The sequence below is a fragment of the Solea solea genome, chromosome 4 (assembly GCF_958295425.1).
Source record: "Solea solea chromosome 4, fSolSol10.1, whole genome shotgun sequence".
NCBI lineage: Eukaryota > Metazoa > Chordata > Actinopteri > Pleuronectiformes > Soleidae > Solea > Solea solea.
This window is the reverse complement of record NC_081137.1, coordinates 13210109-13237517: the sequence shown is the minus strand read 5'-3', so window position 1 is coordinate 13237517 and position 27409 is coordinate 13210109. Positions and strand designations below refer to the sequence as shown.

The following is a 27409-nucleotide window of genomic DNA, read 5'->3' as shown; positions in this document are numbered from 1 at the left end:
TATAGCTCTAAAATGCAAATTTACACATTAACACATCAGTTAATGTGATAAAATATGTTTGTAGTAACACAATGTTGTGTAATAAAGGGCATTAATATGCAGACTATACAGACTGATCATTCTTCTGTACTGGATAACTGAATTATGAGTGCAGGACTTTTACTTGTAGTATTTTTGCCTTCCTTCACTGGTGCTGCAGGTAAGCAGTAATAGTAACAGTACTTAAAGTAAGAGTACTTACTTTACTTTGATTTAAAGCTTATGACACTGACCTGTCGCCTCTCTTCTTTTCATGAATGTGAGAAAAGATGAGAAATTCGAAAAAGAAAATCCCTGTCCATTCAGCCATGAATATGACTGTGTTCATCAATGTGCAAACTGCTGAGATACAGTATCGTTCAATTCTGAAATCAATTAACATGCCCCCCCCCCCCCCCCCCAGCAGTTTGTCATCGTGAGCAAAATTAGACACTGATATGATCATTACCAAGAGCAAAAGGTGAATAGCAATGACCTGTAAAAACTCACCTGTAAAAGCCACTGGGCCTCATTCATAAAAAATAAACCATGATTTGATTTTAAAATTTAATTTTTAAATTAGTTGTGAGCGGATTAAAAAAAGACCATTACTACTGAATGATGCCCCTCCTTTAATATAGTCTTGGAATTGCCTCAGGATTTGATTCCAATTTCCATTTAAACCTGTGTTACACAAATATAGCTACAGGCTTCAGTTTAATAAACAACAATTTAATTGGCAAAAACACATTTTATGCTTAACTTTCAAGTCATTTCAATTAATTGTGCTTTTATTAGATTTTTTTTTCTTGAGAGGAGGCAGAAGCCAACAGTCAGTGTGAGTCACGTTCAAGTGTGACTGGACAAACGACCCACAGGCTAAATAAAAACTTGAGTGTGAAGAGGTTTGACATGTTCTTGGACACAGTCGGCCACTGTTAATCAGAGAAGCTGTGTGAATAAGGTGTACACAACAATTATGTGTAGCTAATTCAGTGTGTTAGCAGGAATGTGAGTGTGGAAACTTAACAGTCATCTCTTTCTCCTTTTTCCATTTCAGTAAAATGTTTGCTTTTTAAATTAAATAGCTCCATTTTGCTTGCAGTCAATTGTGAATGGTAATTATGTTTATTCTGCCAATTTTTTTTATATATTATTTATAGTTGTAAACAATGCAAACAACATAAACAGAACAGTCATCTACCCCAGTTAATGTTAGCAACTGTGTTAAGCTATCGTCGACGTGACAGTTATTATTTCCGGTTTAACAGGAAGTTCATTTTGAAAATCGGTATCTGTGTATTTTGTTGGAAACTTAACAGCAGAAAAGTGCGAAGAAAACGGAAAAACTTGACAAAGTTGCTTAAAGAAAGTAAGCATTACAAAGATTAAGTACATGACGCATTTAACAGATAACAGTTAAGTGATTGTCAGCACCAGTCAAGAGTGGCAACAAGGTCAATTGTGTTTTATGTCCTTTATTTAATGGCTAGCTATGCGAACTTTAGTGCGTGCTAGCTTACTCAGAGGTGGAGATCCACCTGCTGTCACTGCTATGTTTGCCGCTGAAATTCTAATGTGCTTTTTTTTTCTGTGTAATTTTTGTCTAGCTCTTAAGTTGGTCTTTCAAGATCAATTCAACGTTTTGACCATCAGTAATGGCTCCCCCTTTCTTTGACTGGACTCTACAACCCCATACCCAAGGTACAAACAATGGCAGGACACAAATATACAAATCAAAGCAAATAAAAACACGGGGAGAAAGGACAATTCGCTCAGTCAGTCAGTCAGTTAGAGATATACAGTACATAGCAATATAATCAGCCAAACATCCAGCACCAGTAATTAAACAAATATCAACATTATACCCACTTGGCCACGAGGAATGTTTACATACAACATGTATATATGCACAAAATACAGCATCCACACATCTGCATAGACATACTCTTCCATGTTCAGACTCTCTAGTTCGCTCTCAACAATTAAGACTGTTTCCACATTAAAAAAAGAAACATTAGGCCATCCCAAAAGAAAGCATATGCTCGTTTTTCCCTCAAAGTATTAAGATATTTCTCTTTGCAATCACCATGCCATGTTGTGTTGTCTTTCAGTGCAGGTGGGGTAAGGCAGATAGGTGTCATGTTGCGCTCCAGATGGCAATGTGTGGGTCTGGTGCAATATCATAATTATATACTTCTGAGAAACATTTAAAAAAAATACCACCCCAACATGTAGTTATCTTAGGGAGCTCCAAAAGCGGTGGCCTGGTGTGGCCTCTTCTGACTTAAATTTTGTGCAAAATGGTCAGACCGAGGGATAAAAAGAGTAATGGAGCCTATGCAGTGCTTTAAATTGAATCAGACGGTGTCTGGAATGTATAGAGCAGGTGTGAATATCTTTGAGCTTCGTAGTCATCATCACTGACAGTCCTGCCAAGGTCTTTTTTCCCACGCTTCCTTTAAATACTGTGCGGAGACTTGTGTGCGGTGAACAGATCAACAGAACCAGTCTTGTAGAGCCAGGGGAACGTGATTCGGAGTTTGTTTGACCTTAATAATTGCACATGTGGTTTTGCTGTTTTTGCATGTCTGTACAGCTGTGATAACACACCACAGCTCTGGAATGCCTTTGCATAATAATGAATGAGCACAAATGCGTGTCTGTGTGTGCGTGATCGCGCGTGTGCACGGGCGCACCAATTGTATATATGCCAATCACGGTGTTTCAGTCCAATCAGTTGTAGCCAGTTTCCATGGCAACAACTAGAGCACAGACGTAGGAGAAGAGGGGAAAGGAGTTGAGACAATTATCGTGGTGGAGGGTGCTGAAATAGGAAGAGCCTGGGAAGATGAGTGTGTAACAGTGTGAACTGTGGGATGAGACAGAACGAGAAACAGATGCATGTGTTGTGAGAGAGCAAGCATTTCTCTTTCTCTGTGTGTGTGTGTGTGTGTGCCAGGTGTCATATATATAAATATATATATATATATATATATATATATATAGAGGCACCAGGGTTGCGGTTGTCATGACTACATACATGAAACTGTTAAATATGTACTGGATGTAAGGGAGAGAGAAGAGTGAGGAGCTGTGCTGCCAGGCATATACACCAACTTGAATTGTTTTTTTTTCCTCTTTTGAGTAGAAGCCTTGGAGTGAGGCAACAGGAATCTCTAATACAATTTAGTTTCCATGGTGACAGCAGGGGATGATGGTGTGTCCTTTTCTAACAGAGGGAAAACGCCAGCTTGAAGCCCCGCACTGTTTTCTGTCTGAATCATTATTTAGACAAGTGATAACCTGGCAAACCTTACACACACACATATACACTGCAAATGATTCCCAGTGTTCCCTGCTCAGCTTCCTCCTTGTTTCAATTTGGAGACAGAGGGAAAAAGAAAATGCCACTGAGGGAAAAAAAAAAGAAAAAAAGAAGAAGGCTGTCACGAATATTTAAATGCACCACAGCTGCAGTGACATTTTCATTTTGATTTCTTGCCATGTGGAAATAGATTCTGTCAACTAAGTTGTGTTATGCAACCTAACAGGCATTCAGTGGCCTATAATTTGATAGGTTACCATTGTGGAGGTGCAGGCATTAATCAAAGGCTATCACTCTCTCTGCCGCCTCTCCACTGGCAGCTCTTTTCACATCAGTGGAGAATTTTTCCATGGAATTCCGTTGTTTTGGTGCCTTTTCAGAGGTTGTGCGAACTACTCTGAATACACTTCGACGTGCAGCTGGATTTTTTTTGTCAGCCATCAGTGTGCGGTATGACGAGGGTTTCTGAATTGCCCTTATCATCCTCAGAATGACTTTTTCTCTCTGATTCTAGCAGAGCGTCATGTCTGCAGAACTCCTCACAGATGGACCGGAAATCAGAAGCTCAGAGACGATCATTTTGGCATTAAATATTTTATTAGAATACGGCGTCAGAGCAAATTGCTGTACATCATGTTGTAACCTAATAAATATAAAGTAATCCACCAAAATTTACTGTAGCATACACTTATGACAATTGTATAAAAGACGATTACAAATAGATATACTTAAATACACTTTTCTAAAATGCTTTGTTCAGAGCAACTACATAATGACATTCATCCAAGCTGTTTTGCTCCTGCTTTCCTTGTGTTCCTGTGCTTTAGTAGTGATTGTCCACACTCAACGCACTCACGCCGTTGGCAGAGTTTTGAGGTCTCCGTGTCCTGTGATCACTTCAAACATCATCTGGCACAATGTGTACTGTCTACGTTGTCTTCACAAACACTGACAGGCGAATGGAGAAGCTTCAGCCAAGTCAATGTTGGTAAACTGGTTCCCCCTTACATTTTTACTCATTTCACATGAAATTGATTTAAACTGATGCAGTCTGTGGTGGTGGTTTGAAAACATAACGACCAAACCCTTGAAGCAAATGCATTGCTCAAACTCAATTGTAAAAGAAGCCTTATAAATGAGTAAAAATATGAATTTAGATCAGTGTAAAAGTCATACATTAATCTTTTTTTATTTATTTTCAGAAGTAAACTCTTACTTAATATTCTGTTTCCCCCCCTGAAACTTAATTAAAGGGTTAGAGGGTGTAGTTTTTCGAAGTTTGGTTGTATTGCCACATTTTCAACACTGACTTTCTCAAGTGCACCTCCCATTTCCTGGAACCAGCCTGGAATCTGGACAAATTGGGTCTCATAAAAAACATGGCTGCCAGCAGGGACATAAGGAAAAACTGATTTTGAAGCTTATCAACGCCACCAACTTAAATGTACTCAGTCTTACAAATTTGTTCTATTACATTATTGAAGTCAATGTTGGTTATGTGTCAATAACTCATGCAACCACACTTCTGTATTTTCTGGTGACTCCACTGAAATTATGTTCAGTGTGTCTCTCCATACCACATAGAAATGGACGACTTACTCCTTTTGGAGTACCATTTGTTTAACACAACTATTGCGAGCAATTTCAGGAACTAATACAACATTTGCTTCATAGATTTGCTCCTTTAATAGAAATGATCTTGGCTCTGACGGCCACTAACTAAAGACAAATGTCAAAAACAGTTGATGGATGCGCTAACATTGGTTTTTATCTTGTCATGAGATTTATTGACTATATCTTTATATGTACTATTTTAAGCTTATACTTCCCTGTATGTGTTCTGGTATAGGTATTCAGGTCATATTAGGATCAGTAGATTCTGCAGTAAACATGTAGTTTCATTGCTAACACACACAAATCCCAAAGCTGATTTATAGGATAATACAAATTTAGGAATAATGTATAATAAAAGTTTTGCATGTTGTCATGGGTATTTGACGTCATGGCTGTTGGAATTTACATGTTTTTTAATTTTATTTTAGTACATCTTCATCAGAAACTACTTCAAAAGGCTGCAGTATTCAACACACATATTTCCTATAGTTTATGTACCAGATGGGGCATCATCACTATTTACTACGCGCGGGGGAACCGACGTACAGCGATCATCACAGTTGCTCGCAGGCTCCGCACTAGTTTCGGTTTTCCTACTGAAAGTCACACGTGTACCTTCACCTTAAAAAGATCAAACTTATGAACACATGAGAACAAAGGCAGCTCCAGCTGAGGAGAAACTTTGCCGTTTACAAATCTGTTCCTTGAAACCGTGATATATGATCGTAGATATATTGAGAGGACTCAACTGTCTTTATTAGAGCAGAGATATTGTCGGACTCACTTTTGTCCCTTTTGATCTGCTCCGTATTATTACATACACTTGATAACTGCGTCGATATGTCTCATGAATCATATTACATTGCTAGTTTTTAATTGCTTTTTATACATGATAGTTCTTAGTTCTTCCTCATAGTAGAGTGGCTGTGCTAAAATGACCATAGTATACAGGAGATGTGGATGAGACAAGAGTAACCGTCACCAGAAATAAGGCGCTCCCTGCACATTTACAAAAGACGACAACAACGGGACTATAAAAATATTGTGCCAAAATCAACTTTGTCGAAGAGTGAAATTAAATTCGGAATGTACATTACAAGAAAGTGTACTACAAGATCACACCACCGCCAAACTCAGTCTCATAATTTTTAGTGTTCACTTTTTTTTTTTTTTTTTTTTCAGTTTGGCACAGTGTTTTTCAGATATACACGTTTGGCATCATATGTCTGAGCATTAAGTTCTACAGAAAGCATGAACCTAAATGTCACCCGAGCAGCTACGGACTCACAATTAATCATGACTAGTGAACTTGTGATTGATTCCTAGTTGTAGTTACAGAGTGAAATTGATTGATTGAGGCTGGCATCAAAGACATGTTCTATGTTGATCCTGTGTGCGCACACACCACATGGTTATTTCCCTGCTTGGCCGCCTTCTGCATTTCTTACAGTGCTTTAACCTGTTTCTGACAGTTGTACCTGTAACACAACCAAACCAAAAACTGACACAATCCTGCCCTGACTTATAGAGTACAGATATATATATATCTTGTTTTCCAGCCACTAAGTGTTTGTAGGTTCACAGTGAGTTGAGCGGCTGGATCAGTAAGAGCAGCATGGGAAAGCTCCAGCCCTTCATATTGTTAAATAGTACAACGGGTCAAAGGCAACACAAACATCCTCCGTCTAAGTCATTTCCATCTTTCAAAACTTCATCCAGCAGTCCAACAGCAGTAGCTGGGATAAAGCAATATAATTGAGGGGAGGCAACACCTTTACATTCACATTATCACTCAGATTGGTCGTAGATTAGTCCTTGTTTTGACTGTTGAAAGCCCAATTCATTGGCTGGGAAGGATGCATGGAGAGCAGAAGTGTTGATGCCTCCAGTCATTCTTCTGGGTCTTTCTTACAGACATTTCGCTTTTTTTTTATTCCAGATGTTAGAAGCTCACCAAGGCGTAGACCATACTGCAGCAGGAAATTGACCATGGCCAAAGGTAGATGAAAATGGGGGGAAAAGAATATATATAATTTTGTAAGTTCATCCAAGATCAACCTCTAAAGTGTAGTGTCCCATATGGACTACAACTGAATGTGCATATGAGGTATTTGATATGTTTACTTTGCACCTACTCCTACTCTGTAGTAATTAAATATATGTGAACATACATGTATGTTTACAATAAACTGTATGTGCTGTATCTGAAATTCAAATATTCATTCAAACCTGGTGCAAGAAGTTCAAAGTCAGTTTAAAATACAGCCTCAAAGCACATTTGACCATCTGAAGTAATGATTGCATTGCCCAGCAGAGGGCATCATGAGCGCAACTTGGCCTTAAATTCATATAAAAAATATTGTGCAGCGTTATTGTCACGTAATATTCGTTTGAACTTCATTTTAGGAAAAAGTGACAGCCCCACATATACAAATTCTACTGTGGGTGATAGTAGAAGTAAAGTAAAGGCATTTTTACTTACCTGTAGAGATAATAGAAGAATGAGATCAGATAGAAGCCCAGCTTACACCACGACTCCTTCTGGCAGTAGTTAAGAATATCAGCGTTCATCACACTGACGGGATCATACATGACTTCTGACCCGTCAGCTGGCCGGTGAAAAAACCTGAGAAAGCAGAGTGGCTTGGCTCACTTATTCAGCAGAGAAACAGAAGCATGTCAGACAGCTGTTGTGGGACTGTACCTCCACAGATGGTACAAGAGCAGTGGGATATTCAGGCCCAGTGTGACCCACTCTCCGGCACACATGAACATCAGGCAGAAGAGCCCGTGGATGGAGTACTCCGGGACTACCAACTAACCAGAACAGACACAGAAAATCAGGTTATAGGTCTGCAAATAACTGAGAAAGGGAACTGTTTAAATGCTACTGCACAAAAAACTGTGATACTAAAGTCAAACCATCTGAATGCAGCTCATTCAGACTGTTCTGATCACTTAGTTTAATGAAGAAAGCACTCTAAATATCTCATATGTTTCTGGAAATAAACAAGATGTCTCTCTAAAGTGTAAATAATAAAAAAACACCCACATAGAAAACAGTGAAATACATTAGCCTTTACTTCCGAATAGGATCGTATATTTAACACAGGTTCCTTTTTTAAACACATGTATCTGCTCTGTAATATTAATTAACACTGTTGATAGGGTTTGTTTGCAAGCTATAATTTACAGTCACACTAGTATATTACACAGTGCTTTAATTGTTCAAACATGTCAGTTTTGAGGCATGATTTTTTTCTGGATTTCCTTGCTATTGTCACAACAGTTCTCTTAACTGTTCTTTGAAGTTGAAATGAGGTTACATATAATGTATCTCTGTCAGTAATGGGGGTCCACTGCCTATTTGGACTTTCCATTCTGCCGTCAATATCAGCAGGCAGCAGCAGGCAGTGAGTCACTGCAGTGTGCCCCCGCAGTAATGGCGGCTCCACCAAAAGGTAGAACTCACAAATCAGCTGCTGTATTTGTCTGTGCATGTGGTGTTTCTTGAACTGATGTGTTTTCCTGGTTGTAAAACCAAACGAGGATAGTGAGAGTCATTCAGAATAACTGATGCAGCTGCACAGGTTGTTCAGTCTAGGTCTAATCTCACTCTGGCACTTGAACATTTTTAACTCTGTTTTATGGTCTCCACCAACTCATACCCGCTAAAAGGCTAAAAAGCTCCCACTTTGTTCCTTAGTTATTTTCTAACCTTGTCTATTTCTCATTTGGTGTCGAGCAGGTATCGTACATACAATGAGAATGAACCATAACAGTCATTCCGTAAAATGGCAGTATCACATAGTGTGAAGCGGAGGGAGACTGCAGTATTGGGTGATAACTCTCACACAAAGTTGACCCCATTCTCATGGCAAGTAGATGTGTGAATTAGTTTCGACAGGAAATGATTGATTGTAAATGCTGTAAAGAAATAACCACACTTAAATCATCCGATTGCTTTGTTTGACACGACAGCCAGTAAAAGTCGGCATGGCCCCTGTGCTGATCGATGTTGTTTGCTGGACAAATACATCACCTCTGATCAGGTAGAGGTAATAACCCACTAGACTGTAGTGACATGAACACAATGTCTTATTGCGAGATGAAGTAAAGCCATCACAGTGTCCTGCCCATTGGGAATGTCCTTGCATAATTATATTTGCACTGCTGATAATTGTGTTGAAAATTACACACGTCTAATTTATTTTTCTGTAACAGAGTGATGGAGTGAGTGTGTGTGTCAGTGGCACTCAAAGCTGTAGTCTGTAATTGGTTTCCAAAACACTTTTCATCTTGTTTGTTGGAATCCTCCTCACGTCCTGATAGCCATCAATAAAAAAAGCCGTCAAGGGAAAAAAAAAAATGAATAAAAGATCTGGTGTCAGGTTTTTAGTGTTTTTCTTACAGGTGATTCTGTCACGGTAGAGTCCGTATGAATGAGCCTGTCCTCAAAGTGCTCTCTCCTCCACTCAGCTTCAGGCTGTGTTTTAATGTTTGTATAAAACATTGATTCATTACGTCACCAAAGATTTTTAAATTATGTGGAAAATAAAGGATAAAACGTCAACATATATGAGTGGACACCTGTTTGATTGACAGCTAGTATTGGTGTCTGTGAACGTCTCTTTTTAAAAACTAACATGGAAGCAGTCAAATCATAATGTCAAGGCTTCAAAACAGGAAATTGTTAGGCAATCGGAAGATGAGGTCCTCTTTGTACATAGGTAGGATGTATGAGTTACATAGGTGTTGTATAGTGTAGCCTGCTATTGAAAGCTATTACAGTGGGTTTTCTTCTTCCCTCCGGAGCACTTCCTTTGTCGATGGCTATCTGGACATGAAGAGGATTTTAACACATAACATACAGACTCGAGCTTTAAGTTCCTTACAGCACACCACTGTGGAAGTACTTCATCAATAATTCAGTAGTGAATATTAGCAAATGGATGTTAATCAGGGACTTCATGCTCATGCAGCCCCCCAATAATCAATGACTATTTATCAGTAAATGGGTACAAAGTGACCGCCACAGCACAACAACAGCTGAGATGGACTCTGAGTTCTTTACCTGAAAGCCTTGACATGTGAAAAGAAATCTCATCACAAAAGGCACAAAGCCTGCACTGTATGATTGTTCTCCATGGCTGAGTGTCTGCAGAGCAGTGACGGTGGTGGGGATGGGCTGTGTGTGAGGTGAATCAGTGCACATTACAATAACCAAAGAAAGTGTTAAACTGCTGTGTTTAGTCATCGGCCAACAGCAGGTTAAAAACACTGATTACTCACTCTGCGAAGCAGGTTGCAGATCCTCTCAATGTTGAGAATCCTTTCCCTCTGTAGAGAGTATACAAAGAAAAGCTCAGATGTCTCACACGTCTCAGAAACATGTATATTTTCATCCATTTTTAGATCTCAGCAAGAACATGGTAATAATGGTAATGCTTTCTCATTTCTAATGTCATTTTCAGGTATTGGTCTCTTTGAACAGCAGCCATTTTGCCATATTTACAGCTGTAAATCATCACCAGTTGATGATTTACAGTTTTATTTAGCTTTCCCAGTTTCAGAGTGCATGGGGGTTCACTTTCACTGTCCTGACTAACATAAATTGAACAAAGACATTGTTAATGTGATTAGACACAGTTGTGCCCTTTTTGCTAAAACATGTAAAAATGGCTGTTGTACAATGGTTAACAAAGAGAAACTATTACAGGGCTGCAATAAACTCTTCTAACTGTTTTTTTTATCTGAGGGCAGAATTTAGGAAAAACATCTATATTCACGCGTCACCTCCCTCCACTGTTGACATCGCACAGCATCAACCTAGAAATATTGACTCAGAGTCAGCAACTAATTAAAGCTACCAAATAATAAATGACTAAATGGCAAATTTCATCTTAAACACTTGAGTTGTTTCCCATTATGTAGACATGGTACCACATCGTAGCAGCTACATGTGAAGCACTGACAGTGATGCATGGCGCAGCTCGTTGGCACTTTGTAAGCCTAACAGCTCTGAGTCTCCTGTGAGCCATGATGGAAGCTTCAATTATCAATTTTAGAAATGAAAGTCATCAATCTTCTGCTGCATTGACCATTTAGCTGCTCTGGGAGCTCTCATAGTGACGTTGTATTTGGGTGTCCATTGATTGGCTGGGAAATGAGATGTTGCGCCGCAGGTTATAGTCGTCACTTTTCAACAGCAGCAGTTAAAAAAAAAAAAAAGCTAACAGTACAATTTACTGTATTTCATGAAACAAACGTACATAAGATAAGCAGCATGCTACAGTTCTAGAGCCATATATACAGCCTGTTTTTATCATGGGTGACAGAAATACTCATTCTCTTTTTATGACACATTGAAGCATGTTTCTTAGTTACATGACCATGGCTTCCGGTATTAATCCCCATGTGGTGTGTTTTCCTTCAGCTGTAGCCACAGGCTACTCCTTATATGAATCTGAGGCCATACATTCAAACTCCCACAGTGACCTGAAAGTCGATTTTGCCCTGGATCCACAGCCAAACTCTGGTTCTCCCTCCCCTCTGTTTTTTTGTTTTTTATGTATTATTATTTTTTATTTTATTTTTGCTTTCTTTTCAGCACCACATCCTGAGCTTGTAAACTGTGCTGTGACAATTTGCACTTTGTACTAAATCATTACACATGTCATGTTTCAAAAAAGTATTAAGATTCGTACTTGAAGTTTGATTACTATTATTATTATAGTTATTACCATACTTGATGGCATGAAATAAAAATAAAATTGGAATGAACTGAACCTATTCGTTCTGAGTAGTTTAAACATTTAATTTAAACAACATTTCCATTATTTGTAAGACAATCTATGAATCTATTTATTTATCTATTTTTTTTGTTATATATTTCCTGAGCACCGTTTCCCCCCCTGAGGGTCATATTTGCTCATATTTACATTTTAAACTCAAGGACATTTATCGAAACACATCCATGTACAACACTGAACAGCATAATGCTGGAGCTGGCAGCTGTTTTTTGTACACTTCATTGTTTGTTATTGCTCATATAAACCATAGTTCCTGCCTTAAGTCTCTGTGCAGCCTCCCTGAGGTGCCACATTTGACTTCAAATCACTCTGAATATTCAATTGTTGCAGCAGTGACGGAATATTATGCAGGACACAAAAAGAGCAACGAATGCGGGGTGAGGACTGTTGCCGAGTGCGATTAATAGTCGAAAGAATTGTCAAGAGCATGACTTTCTCTAAAGCGTTATTTCACGGTGAAAGGTAAAATACGGGGTCTGTGCTCTTCGTGGCATGATTCATATTTGAAGGCATTTTTAGTGGAAACTAGAGAAAAACACTACAAAACACCAAGGCTGCTCAGTTTCCCCTGACTGTCAGTCCACTCATCATTACGGAAACCTAAATAGAAACCAACATAGACCTACATATAAAGTACTATTACTTTTTTTCCCCAAAGCATTATTGGCATTATTAATAATACAATTGTTAAAAACTCACACATTCTCACAAGGTTAGCAATTGTTTCCATAAAACCTTTGGAATTTTGCTGCTTACAAACAGACACATACAATATAAACAAACAGACCAAATAATTGTGCTTTTCATCTTAGTCAACCAGCAAACACTGTATTGATGTTACACCTCCCTCTGAGACTATAACCATGATTCATGGCCAGTAGAGTAAACCTACATTAGGCACATGTTCATTCTCTTCCATTTCTGCAACATTTACTGCTTTAATCTGTTTTTCTAAAGCCGCTTTCACACTAAAATTAGTACCTGGGATTTTATAACCTGGGTGAAGCTGTTAAAAGAAATATAGATGCATGGAGAACAAAACAAAGTGATAATGTTACAGTGGTTATTATTTTTCGTCTTTAACTTCCCTTGCAAAAATAGAGCAGAAAAAGAAGAAATAAGCTTGTTCACCCGGGTATTACATTCACACTGGTGTTGGTCACAGCTGAAGCTGAAACCAACATGCATTGCAGTGTAATTTGACCTGAGAGTGAATGCAGATTAAACACATCTCCACTGGTGTAAAGCCAATTTTAATGTAGGATTAATTTTTTTTCTATGTGGGGTGTTAGACACAGCAGTTGAGTGAAAACAATTTGTTTTTTTTCTTATGGCTGTTGTGCAAATCTATATTTTGTTTTCCAGTTTATTGACCTTGAGACTGGTAACATCACATCCTGATGGATCATGTCATTTCTGAGCACTTCTGACATGTTGACATCAGTTAAGATGACAAGTTTGCGTTGTCTGTTACAGAAAGGAACACCTGTGCTGTGTAATACAGGCCATTACAACAGCCTTGATACAAACGCGGCTGTGAGGAAGTTTTTAAGAAAAATATCTCTTCTGACTTTGTCACACCACAGGAAAATAAAATGTGTTACTAACCACCATGCCAAATTAGAATAATTAAAAAAGGTGCTAAGTGTTTTAAAATCATGTAATAATTAAGCAACATTCTCTGCTCTGAGACGTGAGGTGGATGGGTTCCACTAGAAAAGCCAAAAGACATAAACACACACACATTTTACCGCAGCCCAAAGCAGGTGAATGTTGCCATTTGTCATTATTTTCACAGAATATAAAAGTAAACGTTTCGGTATCAAACCTCTTCTTTAACGTAGAAGCGACGTTCAACTGCTTTTGGTGACCCTAGGCCGGGTCGTAACACATACACGGTTTAGTGGGGACCAAAGCAGATGTATGTAGCTGTTCAGTGTTTGTACAGCGTGTTATTAGCTACAGTCCTGCTATCTCTTTTCTCCCTCTTTCAGTGGTCACTGCAACCTCACAGCAGGCGTCTGCTCTTCCGTGTGCTTTTCTTTTCTACTTAATTTCCTCTTGAAGAATTAAAGCTTTTCTGTGTGTTAATTGGAGTGTGTGAGTGAATGGTTCCTCGTCGCTACATGTTGGCCCTGTGATGGGCTGGTGACCTGTCCAGGGTGTACCCCGCATTTAGCCCTATGTCAGCTGGGATTGGCACCAGCAGCCCCTCGACCCTCATGTGGAGGATAAAGCGGACAAGAGATGGATGGATATAAGGATAACCTCACGTGTTTGCTTTACATGCACTTTAATGTAATGGGCACACCTCAGTTGATTCACGACGCTTTGCCAAAGACACAACCTCTCCATCTTCATCTGAGGAGGGAAAAATAACACATCCTCTTTGAACTAAACAGTCGCAGTCGTGTTTGTGCCAGAGCTGCTCCTCTTGATTGCAATATTGTGTTTCTTACAGGTATTTTTCAGTTTTTTTTTGTCCACCCCCCTGCATCTGACGTGCCTCCACACTCCCACAGTCTGTTTTCGCAGTTTACTCTCCCACTCCTCATCACTCTCAGGTTCAGATCATTCCTAGAACATTAGCTAACTTGTGAAAAAGACATTCTCAGCTGCTGTTAACTTGCTACATGAATAATAACACTCACTATTGACTCTACACTATGACTGTATAAGTGTAGAACCTAACACTGTATATTACAGTACAGTAACAAAATGTTACTGATGACCTAAACATGCCAACATAACATAGTTACTATAATATAGTAACATGTTTAGGTCATATCCTGATAATTGTCATTGTCAGTCTCATATGTCCCACACTATATTATTTACTCCTTTACAGAATTACTACACACTATTACCATACTGTTACTGTACCATAATGTAAAGTGTTACCAGTATATACACAAAACAAACTTGCACTTACATTACAACAGGTTGCAATGTTTTCATTATTATTAGTAGTATTAGTAGTAGTATTTAGAAGCAGAGGTGAAATGTTTTGGTGTGATTTAGGTGAATGTGTTGAGGTACCGTGTACCTTCACTTACTATGTTACAGACATAGACACACAGACAGTGTGGTGTCTCATTGTAACAAAAAGCAACTTCACTTGCATCGGTCTCATAAATAAGTGCTCAATGCAAAGGCTGCCTGACTGGATTAGTAGGAATTTGTTTTCAGAGTACTGTACAAATATTTGATGTTGAAAAATGAATACAGAGGTTAAATAATAAAAGATATTAGGGTCCTTTCATATGTTAATTCTTGATATATATTTTTTGATGATTATTGACAACAGAAAACAGCTCACTGTGAGTTCTCACTGTTTAAAAGCCTATTTAAAACATGAATGAGGAGTCTGGTTAAACTAAATTTAACTTTCCTCCTGTCTGGTCTAATCTGACAAATTTTACAACTTCCTTAGGGTATAAATACTGTCTTTTTCACAATATGCTCATTACTCCTTGGGATGGGCATGAGTATTTGATTATTCAATTATTTGCTTGATTATAAAAGGTCAATCAGTTACTGTAACTATTTATAATATATTACAAAGACGCAAAGCAAATGTTTCATCACTTGTTGCACTTGTTGAAAACAAATCTTTCTACTCCAGTGACTCCCTAATTTGTGGTGCATCCATTATCACTATGTGGCAGCAGCAGCAGCAGCAAGCATTTTTGACTTTATGCTTGTTTGCAGAAGTGAAGTTTACGAGGTTTCTTGAATGCACCTTGAAGCCGCTCATCTGAACTCAACACACTGTAGATCCCACAGAAGTGAGTAAATTACCAGGGTCTTTGAATGCATTTCGTTAGCTACTGTTATTTTAGCACACTGTGAATCCTGCATTGCGTTCACTAGCTCTCATGCGCTGGAGTTTAGAGTGAATGGAAATTAATGGGTGAGTCTATATTATGTTCATCTAACAGATAGGAAACTTTCCCATAACCTTACCTACACATCCACAATCTTCCAACCACCAACTACGGCGGTACCATATCCTATTTTTCACTATAGAAAATGACACGGATATAAATAATTAGAATAAATCAATCTAAAAATTAAATTATATATCTGAACACATTTTACACATTAGAAATAAGGGAGTGTTTAGTCAACACTGGAGAAAGGTTAAGGTGAAACCCTCAGTTTGTTCTCACTGTTCACTGTGAATCACAGAAATGTTCCTCTTGAAATTGAAAAGAAGGGATCTCTGTCTGTGCATGCGAGGGTTTGATCACTCTTGAAAAGAAATGAAACAGCAGGCTTCTTACCGCTCTGGTGGGATTGCTCTGATCAATGGGGTTTTTGAAGTCTGTGCGGAGCTCATCAAACGCGATGATCTGAAAAAGATAACAGGCATTTGTTGTCCCTTAGTTACTTTTTAAAATCCAGTGCCAGTGCCAGTACCACACATCTAAATGGCTATTTGGTACAACTGGTCTATTCAACACTTACACTTCTATGCCTAAATTTTTTTTCTACACACCTTACCTCATCCCGCACAGCTGCAGCCACACTGCTCACTTTGCTTGAACACACATGGTGATTAAATAGTTAATGTGTAATTACTTACTGCCTCATTCTTCCCCTTTTACACTCTAGATTAGCGCCTCTTGTTTTTACACAATGTGTCTTTAGCAGTTTCTTTTTACTCAAAGGAACTTCTTCTTCTTCTTATAATGGCGGCTTGCATCCATGATGTTCCACAGATCCTCCTGGTTTGTCAGAGTGTTGTTTTTGAATGTGACCAATCTCCATTTAATGAGCCTCATAGCAGTAGGAAATATAATTTCTTTGAGTTGCCTCTACACATTAGGGAGGTCCCTTCACTGCGTGTTTTTGAAATCTCACCTGAAAAACACTCTTCTTTCATGACTTCCAATGCAGTGTGAGATGTAGCTTGTATTTTGCTTTACTGTTGTTGCATATTTTATTCTGGTGTTATTGCTTTTTGTACTTTTGACATGAGATGTTTGTTCCCATGTTGTACATCTTTTATGAAGGACAATTGCCAACTGTGTTATTTTAAAAGGGCCCTGTAGAGAAAATTTGAGTGGATAAATGAAAGGTGGGAAAAGATGTGACACATTTACATGAAATCCTGAATGATTTCATTTCTTTTTGCCATTTTAGCTAAACCGATGACACCACGTTAATGTTCAGCACTGGTAGCACTCTAACTGCTCCCTGTGAGGAGGCTTTGAGTGGTAATGTTTCTACCCAGCCCGCTTGATTAATTGTCTGTAATAATTATAATTCTTCCTGCATAGACCACCAGCTGTGCTTATCATCAGTCCAGTTTTTAAACAGCAAGCTTCAGTAGCAATGGCTCATTGAAAGGCAATAAATAAACAGGTACTATTTGCAGATAAGTGAGCATCGGCGTCTGACTCGTGACAGCGACTGATATTATGAACTCTCTGTTTGAGCAGAAACAGTTTGGTAATTCCCCTCCGCATGAGTCCATAAGGCTCTCCCTCGTCTTCTTTCACACTTAGCTCTGTTGTAAACAGATGCAGTTTCCATGGCGACATTGCGAGCCCCTAAGTGGGCACCATGGTTACTTCACAGTGACTCTGATTGGTGGAGAACCACATCGAAGTGGGGTGCCATACCCTCCTGGTGGAGGCAGACATGGTGGAGGGAGGGGGGGGAATCGGAGTTTGATGAGCGTTTCAATAACACGCTTGAGTGCTGAGCCAGACGCACACTTCTCCTCATCTCCTTCACACGCAGACACACTGACTGACTCATAGTCTCACCCACTTAGTCAATTGGTGCGTTAGTCATTTCAAGTCATATAATTATATTTTTTTTGTGTTTTGCATTGTTCCTGCATCTATATACCGATGTTAAAGGTGAGAGATTGCCGCTTTAGTGTTTGTGCTGTCTGTACAAAGCTGGCGCATTGATCCCCAGCACATTTCTGTGCAAATAGTGCTCAAAATGCCACAGACACACAGATTCTCAACAGTCTTGTGGCCAGATTTATGATCGTTGTGTTATGTCACCTCCCTACACTCATTACATGCAGTTTGCCGGAGCCTGAACACTTTGTTTGAGGAACACTTTATTGCCAGTGCTCTGGGATCATGAGAGACAGAGCCAGCTGGAATCTGTCTTTGTGTCAGACGTACTGTGACTAGTGGTAGACTGCCATTTAAAAGAATCATTAGATGCACAGATGAAGATATAAATGTCCAGTGTGTAAGACTTAGGCCCAGTCTCGTTTCTCGTGTTTACTCCATCCTACCCCTTTTCCCCCTGTCCCTTTCCCTGTAATTACACGGGGTAGTGGTTCAATTTAGCCGTACTGAATGGGATGTCCCTATAAGAACGAGACACCACATGTTTATGTTGGAGATTCAACATACCAACATCAGTTACCAGTTTATGATATGTACAAAAGATAGCAAACACGTTTTTTTTTGTGTGTTTGTATGTGTGTAATCACTTTTTCATGAACTGTTTCCTTTTATATGTGGAGGCTGCCCTCTTGCACCGCCGCCATGTTTTGACAGCAAAAACCAGCCATAGCGTGTGTTTTGTGTTTTGAAACGGAAGCTTTCTGCATAAAGGGAGATGAATGGCATCCTCTCGTCGTTCCCCTATGCTTGTGGGGAAAAGGAGTGGTGAGCGGAGAAGTCCGCCATTTGTTACCATCTGCTGTCTCACCATTAAATGTCACAAATTCTTACACACCGGTACCTTTAAGATCCCATGCATTTAAGAGTCGTCACACTTCTCCTTCAACTACGCGATGCTCCCGCCACCAAAATTAATTATAATTCAACTACCTGTCTTAAAAGCTTGTTTGAAATGGGAAAAAGGAACAAAATGTAATTTAGTGGCTTTTAAGAGGTCAGGCTGCCTCGTCAAGAACAAACAACACCATTTTGGCAAACATGCTGCAGCATATCATTATCTCTAGAGGACCTGAGCAAGGTATTTGTGTGTGTGTGTGTGTGAGTGTGTATCTGTTCTTGTATTTGTTACCTCCTAAAGAGCTTTTCTGGCATAAACACTGACCTTGTCAGGACTATTAGACTTCTGGGACAGAAGGAGACTAAAACCTGGTGCTAATGAGGCAGAACCTCATCCCTGAGGAACTGGATAAGTTTAGGGCTAGTTAAGGTCAGGGTTAGGCATTAACTGGTCATAGTTAAGGTTACGGATTAGGCTTTGTCTAGACCAGTGGTGTCATTTAATGAAGCATCTCTCTATAAAACATATTATAAACGACCTGAATTGTCTTGAGAACAAGAAGTGCAATTTCAACAACATTTACGTCTATGTTTACCATTTACACATGTGTGCATTACAACCTACAGATCACAGTGGATCTACAAAGGCACAAAACATTTAGTCACAGGTATCTGGAACTGAAAAATATGGTATTTGACTTTATATACTTTAGATTCTAATTATACTGCGAAATGTTCACAAATTCTGGCCCACGGGCTGTGTTTGCCACCCCTGATCTAGACTGGTCTGTCCAACTTAATGGAAGTCAAAACAGTGTCCTAAGAAGAACATCTTTGCAAACCTCTCTCTGTGTGTGTGTGTGTGCGCGTGTGTGTTACTGTCAGTATTTGTACCACTGACAACTGTGGGTGGATTATGGTTGTCTGCCTGCGTGGGCTGGTGCGTGGATGTTTTCAGGCTCTACATTTTTGTGCCCGTTTTAAGTTTCAGTGAGTGTGTGTGTGTGTGTGTGTGTCCAGTGTGCACAGTGCCACTCACCTGCCATATGACAAAGAAGATGAGCGCAGCGCACAGCACCAATGTGAGCATGTAGCAGAAGGCCGCAAAGGTGAACGCCATGGCCGAGCCAGCCAGTCTTAACGGTGAGACGTGTGAAGCGAGACACACGAGACAAAACGAAGAACTTCCTCCCACCTGTCCTTAGCCTCGCTCCGGCTATGGCTCACTCTCCCTTTTACCTTCTGTGGAGGTTATTGTCTTCCCCCCTTTGTGTTGTCCAGTTAGGTTAAGTACTCAGTTACAATCAATCATCTGCCTGACTGTGGCTTCTCTTCCACTCATGCTGTGTCTTTGTGCCACTTTGTACAGCTCTCTCTAAACAGCACGATGACCCCCCACCGTGCTCGCTTTGATTTTGGAAGCACTTATATGAGTCAGTCTTTTTGACTGACACAGGTGTCTGTTGTTGGCCTGGTGCACCTCTTTTTTTTTTTGAGTCTCTGACAGACAAAATGTCTGTATCCTCCCCCTCCCTGTAGTTTCTCTTGACTCAAAGCCTACACGTACACATTTGCTTCTCACAGTAATTCACACCACAAAGTGTCTGACAAACACGCTGACAACAGAAGCACAGGATTCTTGTCGATAGTGAGCACAGTAAGTGCTGTTTTCAAAAAAGATTATTGTGGTTATTGTTTAAGTCGGTTATGGCTTGTAATGTGGTCAGTAGGTTTTTCATATGGCTTCATCATTTCATCTGTTGCTCCAAATCAAGAGCATGCTTAATGACGCACATGTCTAAATCATAGTCAACGCGAATGTAAACAAACATAGCTGCGGCGTATTACTTACAGAGACAGTCTCTTTGCGTGTTACTTATTGTATTACAAAAATGTTAAGAAAAAAAATTAAAGAAATGATGTGAAGCAGATAATATTGTTCAATTGACTATATAACATTACAGTGCCAATATCACACATTTAAGAGGACAGATATAAGATCAGAGTATACTTTCAATTAATTAGCATGGATCAATACCTGGACTGGTCTTAACATCGAGTGGAAAATACCTGTGTCTGGTTGGAGACGTGTCTGCCACTGTACAGTCCACTCTTTCCTTGTCTCTGTCAATTTGGGTCGACACCATGTCAGAATGCTCTGCTCTGCATCTTTCCCTCAGAAGCATCCCTCAAATTCTCCCCCAAAAATAACAAAAAAAGCATTTAGATCTGCCTCTGCTGACGAGCAGGATAAATAACTCAACTCCCAGGGAGATATGGAAAAAAAGAAAGAAAGAAAAATGGAATATGTCACCAAGAACCTGCAGAACATCTACATGTGAGACACTTTTACGCTGCTTTTAAAATGTTTCCTTCTCTTAAGCAAAAATCTCCACAGCCCTCAGGAGTCATAGGTTAATTAGTCCACCTTTCTGTTGTCTCCTCTTTCTTATTTCCTTTCTTTCTAAACCCCACTGTCTTTAGTTCCCGGAGATTTTTAAAAACAGACCTGAATGTGTTTCCTGAGTCTACTGTCTCCGTCTCTCTATTTCTCAGACTGCGAGAGAAATATTTCTATCACGCTTGATGTTGTAACAGTCGACCAATAGCATCACTCCGTCTCCCTCCCTCTCTTATTTGCTCTCTCCTTCCTCTCTCTCCTCCTCTCTGTCCGTCAGTCTCCCTCTCTCTCTGTCTCTCACACACATTTATACATTTCCATAATCCCTTGTTCCCCGGAGAGTGATGAGGGGGCAGGGCAGGCTGCAAATGTTTCTCCTTTTGTCTGTATCTCTGTCTTTATCCATCACTCTCCCTCCCACTGTCTCTCCCTCTCAACAAAGCCCTCAATCATTATTCGGTTCATGAAAATGTATGTTCTGTTATGTCTGAGGGTGTTGCTCTCACTCACCTGTCGTTTCTTTTATTTCTCCGCTCGATTAGCTTTTCACTCAACATCCGTGACATTGTTCAGTTTCATTTTAAGTTCATCCCCTCATGTGTAATTTTTTTTACAAACCAATTATGGCACGTAATATTTGAAAACATTGCAAGACTTTTTTAATCTGTGCACCAGTTATTCTTCACATAATTCTGTACAGATGCTGAAGTCAGGAGCCACTGCTTCAGGGAAAAGCCAAATACACAATCTGTAATGTAGCACATAGTCATTATATTTCTCTCTTGTCAGGACAAGGGTCACCAAAATGTCAAGGTGATAAAATAATTCAGTTCCTAACACTTTTATTCCAACACACTTGCAGCCTTAAAAGTGCCTCAATACCCCTTGTTACCCCATGAGAGCTGCAACTCATGATTATTGTCATAATGGATTATTTTCTCGATTAATAAGCGATCGTTGACGATTAATTTAGTAATCGATTAATCAAGTAATTGACCGCTCACTCCTTTCACACCAAAGTCCAAAAAGAAAATGAGCAATTTAACATCACAGCACAATACATCAAATGCATTCATTTGTCACTTCTGTGTTTGAGATCCCTCATTTAGAGTTCCCTAAATTACACAAACGTTCCAAAACAAGACAGCAGCAGATGAGCAACTTTTGTGTTCCTTTGACCTTAAAATGCTGATTTAATCCATGGAGTTTGGTGCTGGAGTGTAAGCATAAACTTCTGTTTCTAGCCAAGACTTCGGTAAGTGTAAGGTTTACTAGTTGAGCCTGTTAATCGTCGTTTTTTTCTTGTGTTCTTGTCTCTGCACATCGTACATCCACACAACCTCAACTACCTTAAAGTGAAAGTGATCATTGTTGACACATTTATTTTAGCAGGATGTTATTGAACCAGGCCTTATTTTACAAAGCCAGCACTTAATTTGCAGCTGATAAGAAATAAAACACAACGGACAGGAAGAAAACAAAGTAAAAGTACTGATGCATTGTTCTGTTTTCTAAGCTGTTTTTACACAGAGCATTGAAGATTCCCAGGGGAATTAGATTTGGAATTTGTTCTAGGACCAGCGGGTAAAAAGAGCAACGGTATTTTTGCCCTGCTCAATGGAATTCTTTTAAACCTGTAAAGAGAGCCATCTGGTGGAAAGAAGCTGAAGATTGTTTGAGAATATTAAGAGACTGCATATTCAGTGTAAGGGAGTTTACCCAACATGTAAATCACTCCGATTGACTTATTCCAGGCCTTTATTTGCACTAATCTGACCTGTGTCAAACTTGCTATGGTTGATTCTTTCAATCGTTTTAACCCAACATGTGTCTGCTCATGCCTCTAGCAGGTACAGAGTGGTACTTCAGGAGTTGAATGTGTGCTTGTGCATGGATTTAGTCCAACATTTGATCTGCACTCTTTTGTTCACTCTACCACAACTAATTTATTACAGGGCCCAAAGTTTGCCAACAAAAACATTCTTCACTCCATTACACCAGCACCAGCAGCCTGGATTGCTGACAAAATGCAGGTTGGATCCATTGATTCATGCTGCTACCACCAAATTGTGACTCTGTACCATCTGCATGCCTCAGCAGGGATCCAGATTCATCACGCCGGGCTCCTTTTAGTGAGCATACACTGCACTCTCCCATTCCCTGTTCTTGACTGACTGTTTGTGTCAAGGTTTGATGTGCTGTGCATTCTGAGATGCTTTTCTTTTTCATGCCACAGCTCATGATCAAAGTCCCGGAGATTACTTCCCCCCCTTGATTCTGATGTGAAAATTAACTGAACCTGACCTGACCTGTTGGAGCAGGATTTAATGCATTGTTACTGCTGCAGCGTGATTGGCAGGTTGCACCAATAAGCAGCTGCACAGTTATTACTGATGATGTTATGAGAAGTTTATCAGTTATTAGGTTAAGTATTAATCTGTTGTGAAAAGTGTTTCCCAAACTTTTGTCATGGGGACAAACCACTATGACACGTTTCACAATGTAAATCATGATGGCAGATTTGTGCATAATTACAATTAAATAACATTTTTGACTATTTTACTGCCTAAATGTTATTTTAGTATATTGAGGCTGATAGCTGATACTTTGTCATGGAACTATGATAATATCTGGGTTACATTACAGAGCAACAAATGGAAGGTTTTCATTAATTTGGGTTAGTGTGTTAAAGTCTATTTTGGTTTACTGTGTTGTAAGTGTTTGGGGGATCCCCTACAGTCTGGCCAAACCATATGTTGAGTGATAATTTTCCATGTATATTACTGGAATTACATTTGAAATATTGTGTTGCAACAGTGACTCAGCTGATGTTGCTTTTATCCAATTGTTGTTTAGCCTTCTTTAGCAGGAGCAGTTAAAAACAACTTCAGTGGTTTGGTGCCTGTTACCATTAATGAGGTAATCATTCGTGATACGTTAGTTTAAGTCTTCAAATTAAACTCCTGCATGGATTTTATATGTAGGTAGAAGATGCTGTCCATGGTGCTGAATGATATGGGCTGAAATTCAAAGGCAGCCTGTGACAAATACTGCATATTTGCTGCCTGGATGACACTGGACTAAATGTGATGTTGTGTGTATATTGACCTTAAAATGAACCATACGTATTATGGGATATGAAACCATACAATACAATCAAAAAGGGATTCAAAAAATTGTAAGAAAAAAAGAATAAACCTAATTTGTAGTAGTAATGAACTTGGTTCGTTGTTAATTTAAGACACTAACAATTTTAAATGTATTCTATAACTTTAATAATTATTGTCAAGTTTGACAGTGGTGTACGGATCAAATTAAAACCACAGGTCCATCAACAATTGGTTATTAAGATAAGATGGGGGAGAAATTTTAATTGGTAGAGCAGCACAAAGGCATCATCATAAAATAGCGATTTCCGTAGGATGTAATATACAACATACAATGTATTTTGTGTACACAGTGTTTTTCTCTTTTAAGCCTCTATCCACTAGGGATGAGCGTTTTATAAAAAGTGTTTACAATGTTTTCAATCTTGGTGATATAACGGTCACATTAGTGATCAGCAGACTGTGTACGTTTTAGTAGATGTAGCAATAATCTCAGGCACCAGCTTGAAAAAGGGAAGAGCACTGGAAATGCGCACAGACCAGGAGTGTTACACATGCTGCGGTAAATAATCATTCCTCATGTTGAAACCTACAGGGTTCTTTTTTTTTTGTACTCGCAGTCACAACCCACTGAGCATTTACTTGCTGTTGTTTCATTAGTGGGTTTAGACTCCCCACTAGTGGTGATAGCATGTGACTGTAAGCACTGATTGCTTTCATGTTCATGTATGTTACACTGCAGAAGGTCACATGAAAACCTCACAATACAGCAGAAAAAATGACAGCTAATGCATTTCTATGAACATGAGTATTACTGACAATGTGCCCCGATATCTAGATAATGCTTTTCATGAGCAGCCATAATAACAATATCATCTGTTTTACACATGCACGTAATTCTCTCTCTCTCTCTCTCTCTCTCTCTCTCTCTCTCTGTGTGTGTGATCCACATAATGATAATGGGTGGCATATTACTGCGAATAAAGACCATGACGGATATTTAAATTGTCCACAAGATGGCAACAAATGAGAAGCAGGGTGACAATGACACAGATGCTCACATTAGGTGTCTAACAGCGGCAACGATGCACCGATGAGTCACTCTCATAAACTAAACGTTAAATAATTGACGGCCTTTTGAGGCGTCCTTGCTTAAATAGAAAAACAAAACACCGTCACTGACTGTTTAGACGAGGGACTAATTGAAATGATAAATTATTAATTATACAAATTATACATTCATCCATCCATCTTCTACCACTTCATCCTCGACATGAGGGTCACTGGGGGAGCTGTGCCAATCTCAGCTGACATAGGGCGATAGGCGGTAATGTAATGTAAAATGGTGTGTGTACCGTTAACTTAGTTTATTGTCCCCAGTTTCTGTACATTTGCATGTCTCACTTTGGAGATGTCTGAAGGTAGCAGGCTTCCGCTGAAGTGGGCTTCATTGCATTTCATACTTTTGAATCTCCTTTGCGGTGGTAGGAGTTGGCTTTAATGTTGGATTGAGTAATTGTACAGTAATTATGCTTGATTTGAATATAGTATGTTCACAATTTAGGTTTGAACAACATGTCTTTTGCCTGTTTCCTGCAAATGAGTCGGTTACTTCTAATTGTGTTCATGCAGCGTGATGAACTGTTGCAATAAATATCCTGTAAATTAGCATCCTCAAGAATTGCAAATCACCCCGTGGTCTGACATATTAAGCAAATGATTCCACAGTCGTATCATTTCACATTTGCGCACTATTGACTCAGGAATCCGAACCGTATTACTATGAACAGGGAGAATAGGAGCATATTTATGAACACTGTGTGTTACACCACTTAATATTTCAAAGTATGTTTTTTTTTTTTTATGGCTTGTGATTTTATTCTGTTGGTTTTGTCTGATGCTTTTATTCTTGTGGTTTTATGATGTCTTCCATTTTATGTTTGTATGTCTGCTGCTGTATACTAATGGGTCCAGCCTTGTTGAGCTTTATTGTCCCAATAAGGACAATAAAGTATTATTATCTATCTTCTCTACATCTATCTATCTATCTATTTAGCCCCAGATACCTGAAACATAATTCTATATGGTGATAAGACTTAAAGAACTGTTAAAAAACTGTCATCAGTGTGAATGAAGTCTGCAGTCTGGTGGCAGCTGAAGCTTGAGCAGTGAACAGCCGAGGGCAGTGTTTCGTGGGGTTTGGCATATCGATATCAAAGACGGTCCCAGTGGTACACGCAGGCTATGCCACCAATACACTTTGAGATCAATGTGATATCTCCTGCTGCTCCTCTGGCCCCAAATGAAATGTTTTCTCTTCTAACAGCTTTATTGATCACCTTTAACGATGGTGGTGAGGATTAAAGACGTTTTAGAGACGCACCCTAAAGAGCACCATGTGACCCAGAGACTAAAGAGACACTAAATGCATAAATTACAAACATACAGCACCTCAGTGACATGTTTACTGTACCCAAACATCTCAGTGTTGCTGTTAAAAACCTGTTGTTGGTTTTTAAAAGTCCACATTCTCCACCCGTCACATATGCAGGACACAGTCATACATTGTGTCCTGCATATAGGGCTGATATCTGAACTTTGATGCAGATTCCTGAACAATACTTTGTTGTTAAATCAGGGTTAGTCAAACATGTGGCCGGGGGGCCACATGCGGCCCTCCAATCGATTACATGGAGCCCGCCCACGAAAGTGCGGCGCCACAGTTGCCAAGCAAGGTGATGTAATATAAGACTAACTATATATGACATTCAGTTGTAATTATTGCTTTATTAAATGTATTACACTCAACATTAAATGACATACATTTAAGCAGTTTTTCTATTTATTTCACTGTTTTTGTGCATCATAAATATGTGTTTTATTGTGAAGTGTACATCATTTTATATCAAAACAAGCAATTTAACTTTGAAATTCTGTTTAATATCATCATGAATATCTTATATTGCCCACCCGCTACTGAACAGTTGGGACTTTTTTCCACTTTATTTCTCTCCAGACCGGCCCCCTCCTGACCAGACTACATGCTCATTGGCCCCCAGGTCATTTCAGATTGACACCCCTGCTCTAAATGGTAAAAGGTCTGTATTTACATCATGCTTTTCTAGTCTTGATGACCACTCAAAGCTTCTTTACACTACAATTTTGCCATTGACATATTCATTATGCAGTGCTTTTTCTATCACTCATCTTTTAAACCCATTCACCCCGAGGGTACTCGACAGGAATCAAACCCACAACCTTTGAGTTGAAAGACAGCTTGCTCAACCACTCAGTGACCTCTACAATCGCAGGACCAACATACACACTCTCACACTCACACCTATGGTTAGTTTAGAGTGTGCATACGTGTTCTCTTTATTCCTCATTTTTCATTATTTGATGACACAAAA

At 39.3% G+C, this 27409-nt stretch overlaps 1 protein-coding gene and 1 long non-coding RNA gene across 2 annotated transcripts; one reads left to right on the top strand and one right to left on the bottom strand.

Moving 5' to 3' along the window:
- The first annotated feature begins 1315 nt into the window (after window positions 1–1315).
- LOC131458347 (uncharacterized) lies at window positions 1316–27300 on the top strand. Its single transcript, XR_009240080.1, has 4 exons — window positions 1316–1390; window positions 1629–1722; window positions 26638–26734; window positions 27016–27300. It is a non-coding gene; the product is annotated as an uncharacterized LOC131458347 (long non-coding RNA).
- cnih2 (cornichon family AMPA receptor auxiliary protein 2) lies at window positions 3931–21128 on the bottom strand. Its single transcript, XM_058627386.1, has 6 exons — window positions 19531–21128; window positions 16059–16127; window positions 10253–10300; window positions 7665–7777; window positions 7443–7586; window positions 3931–6930 (listed from the first exon to the last, which is right to left on the bottom strand). The coding sequence occupies exons 1-6, from the start codon at window positions 19609–19611 to the stop codon at window positions 6903–6905; spliced, it is 483 nt and encodes a 160-aa protein (XP_058483369.1). The 5' UTR covers window positions 19612–21128; the 3' UTR covers window positions 3931–6902.
- Window positions 27301–27409: the final 109 nt, after the last annotated feature.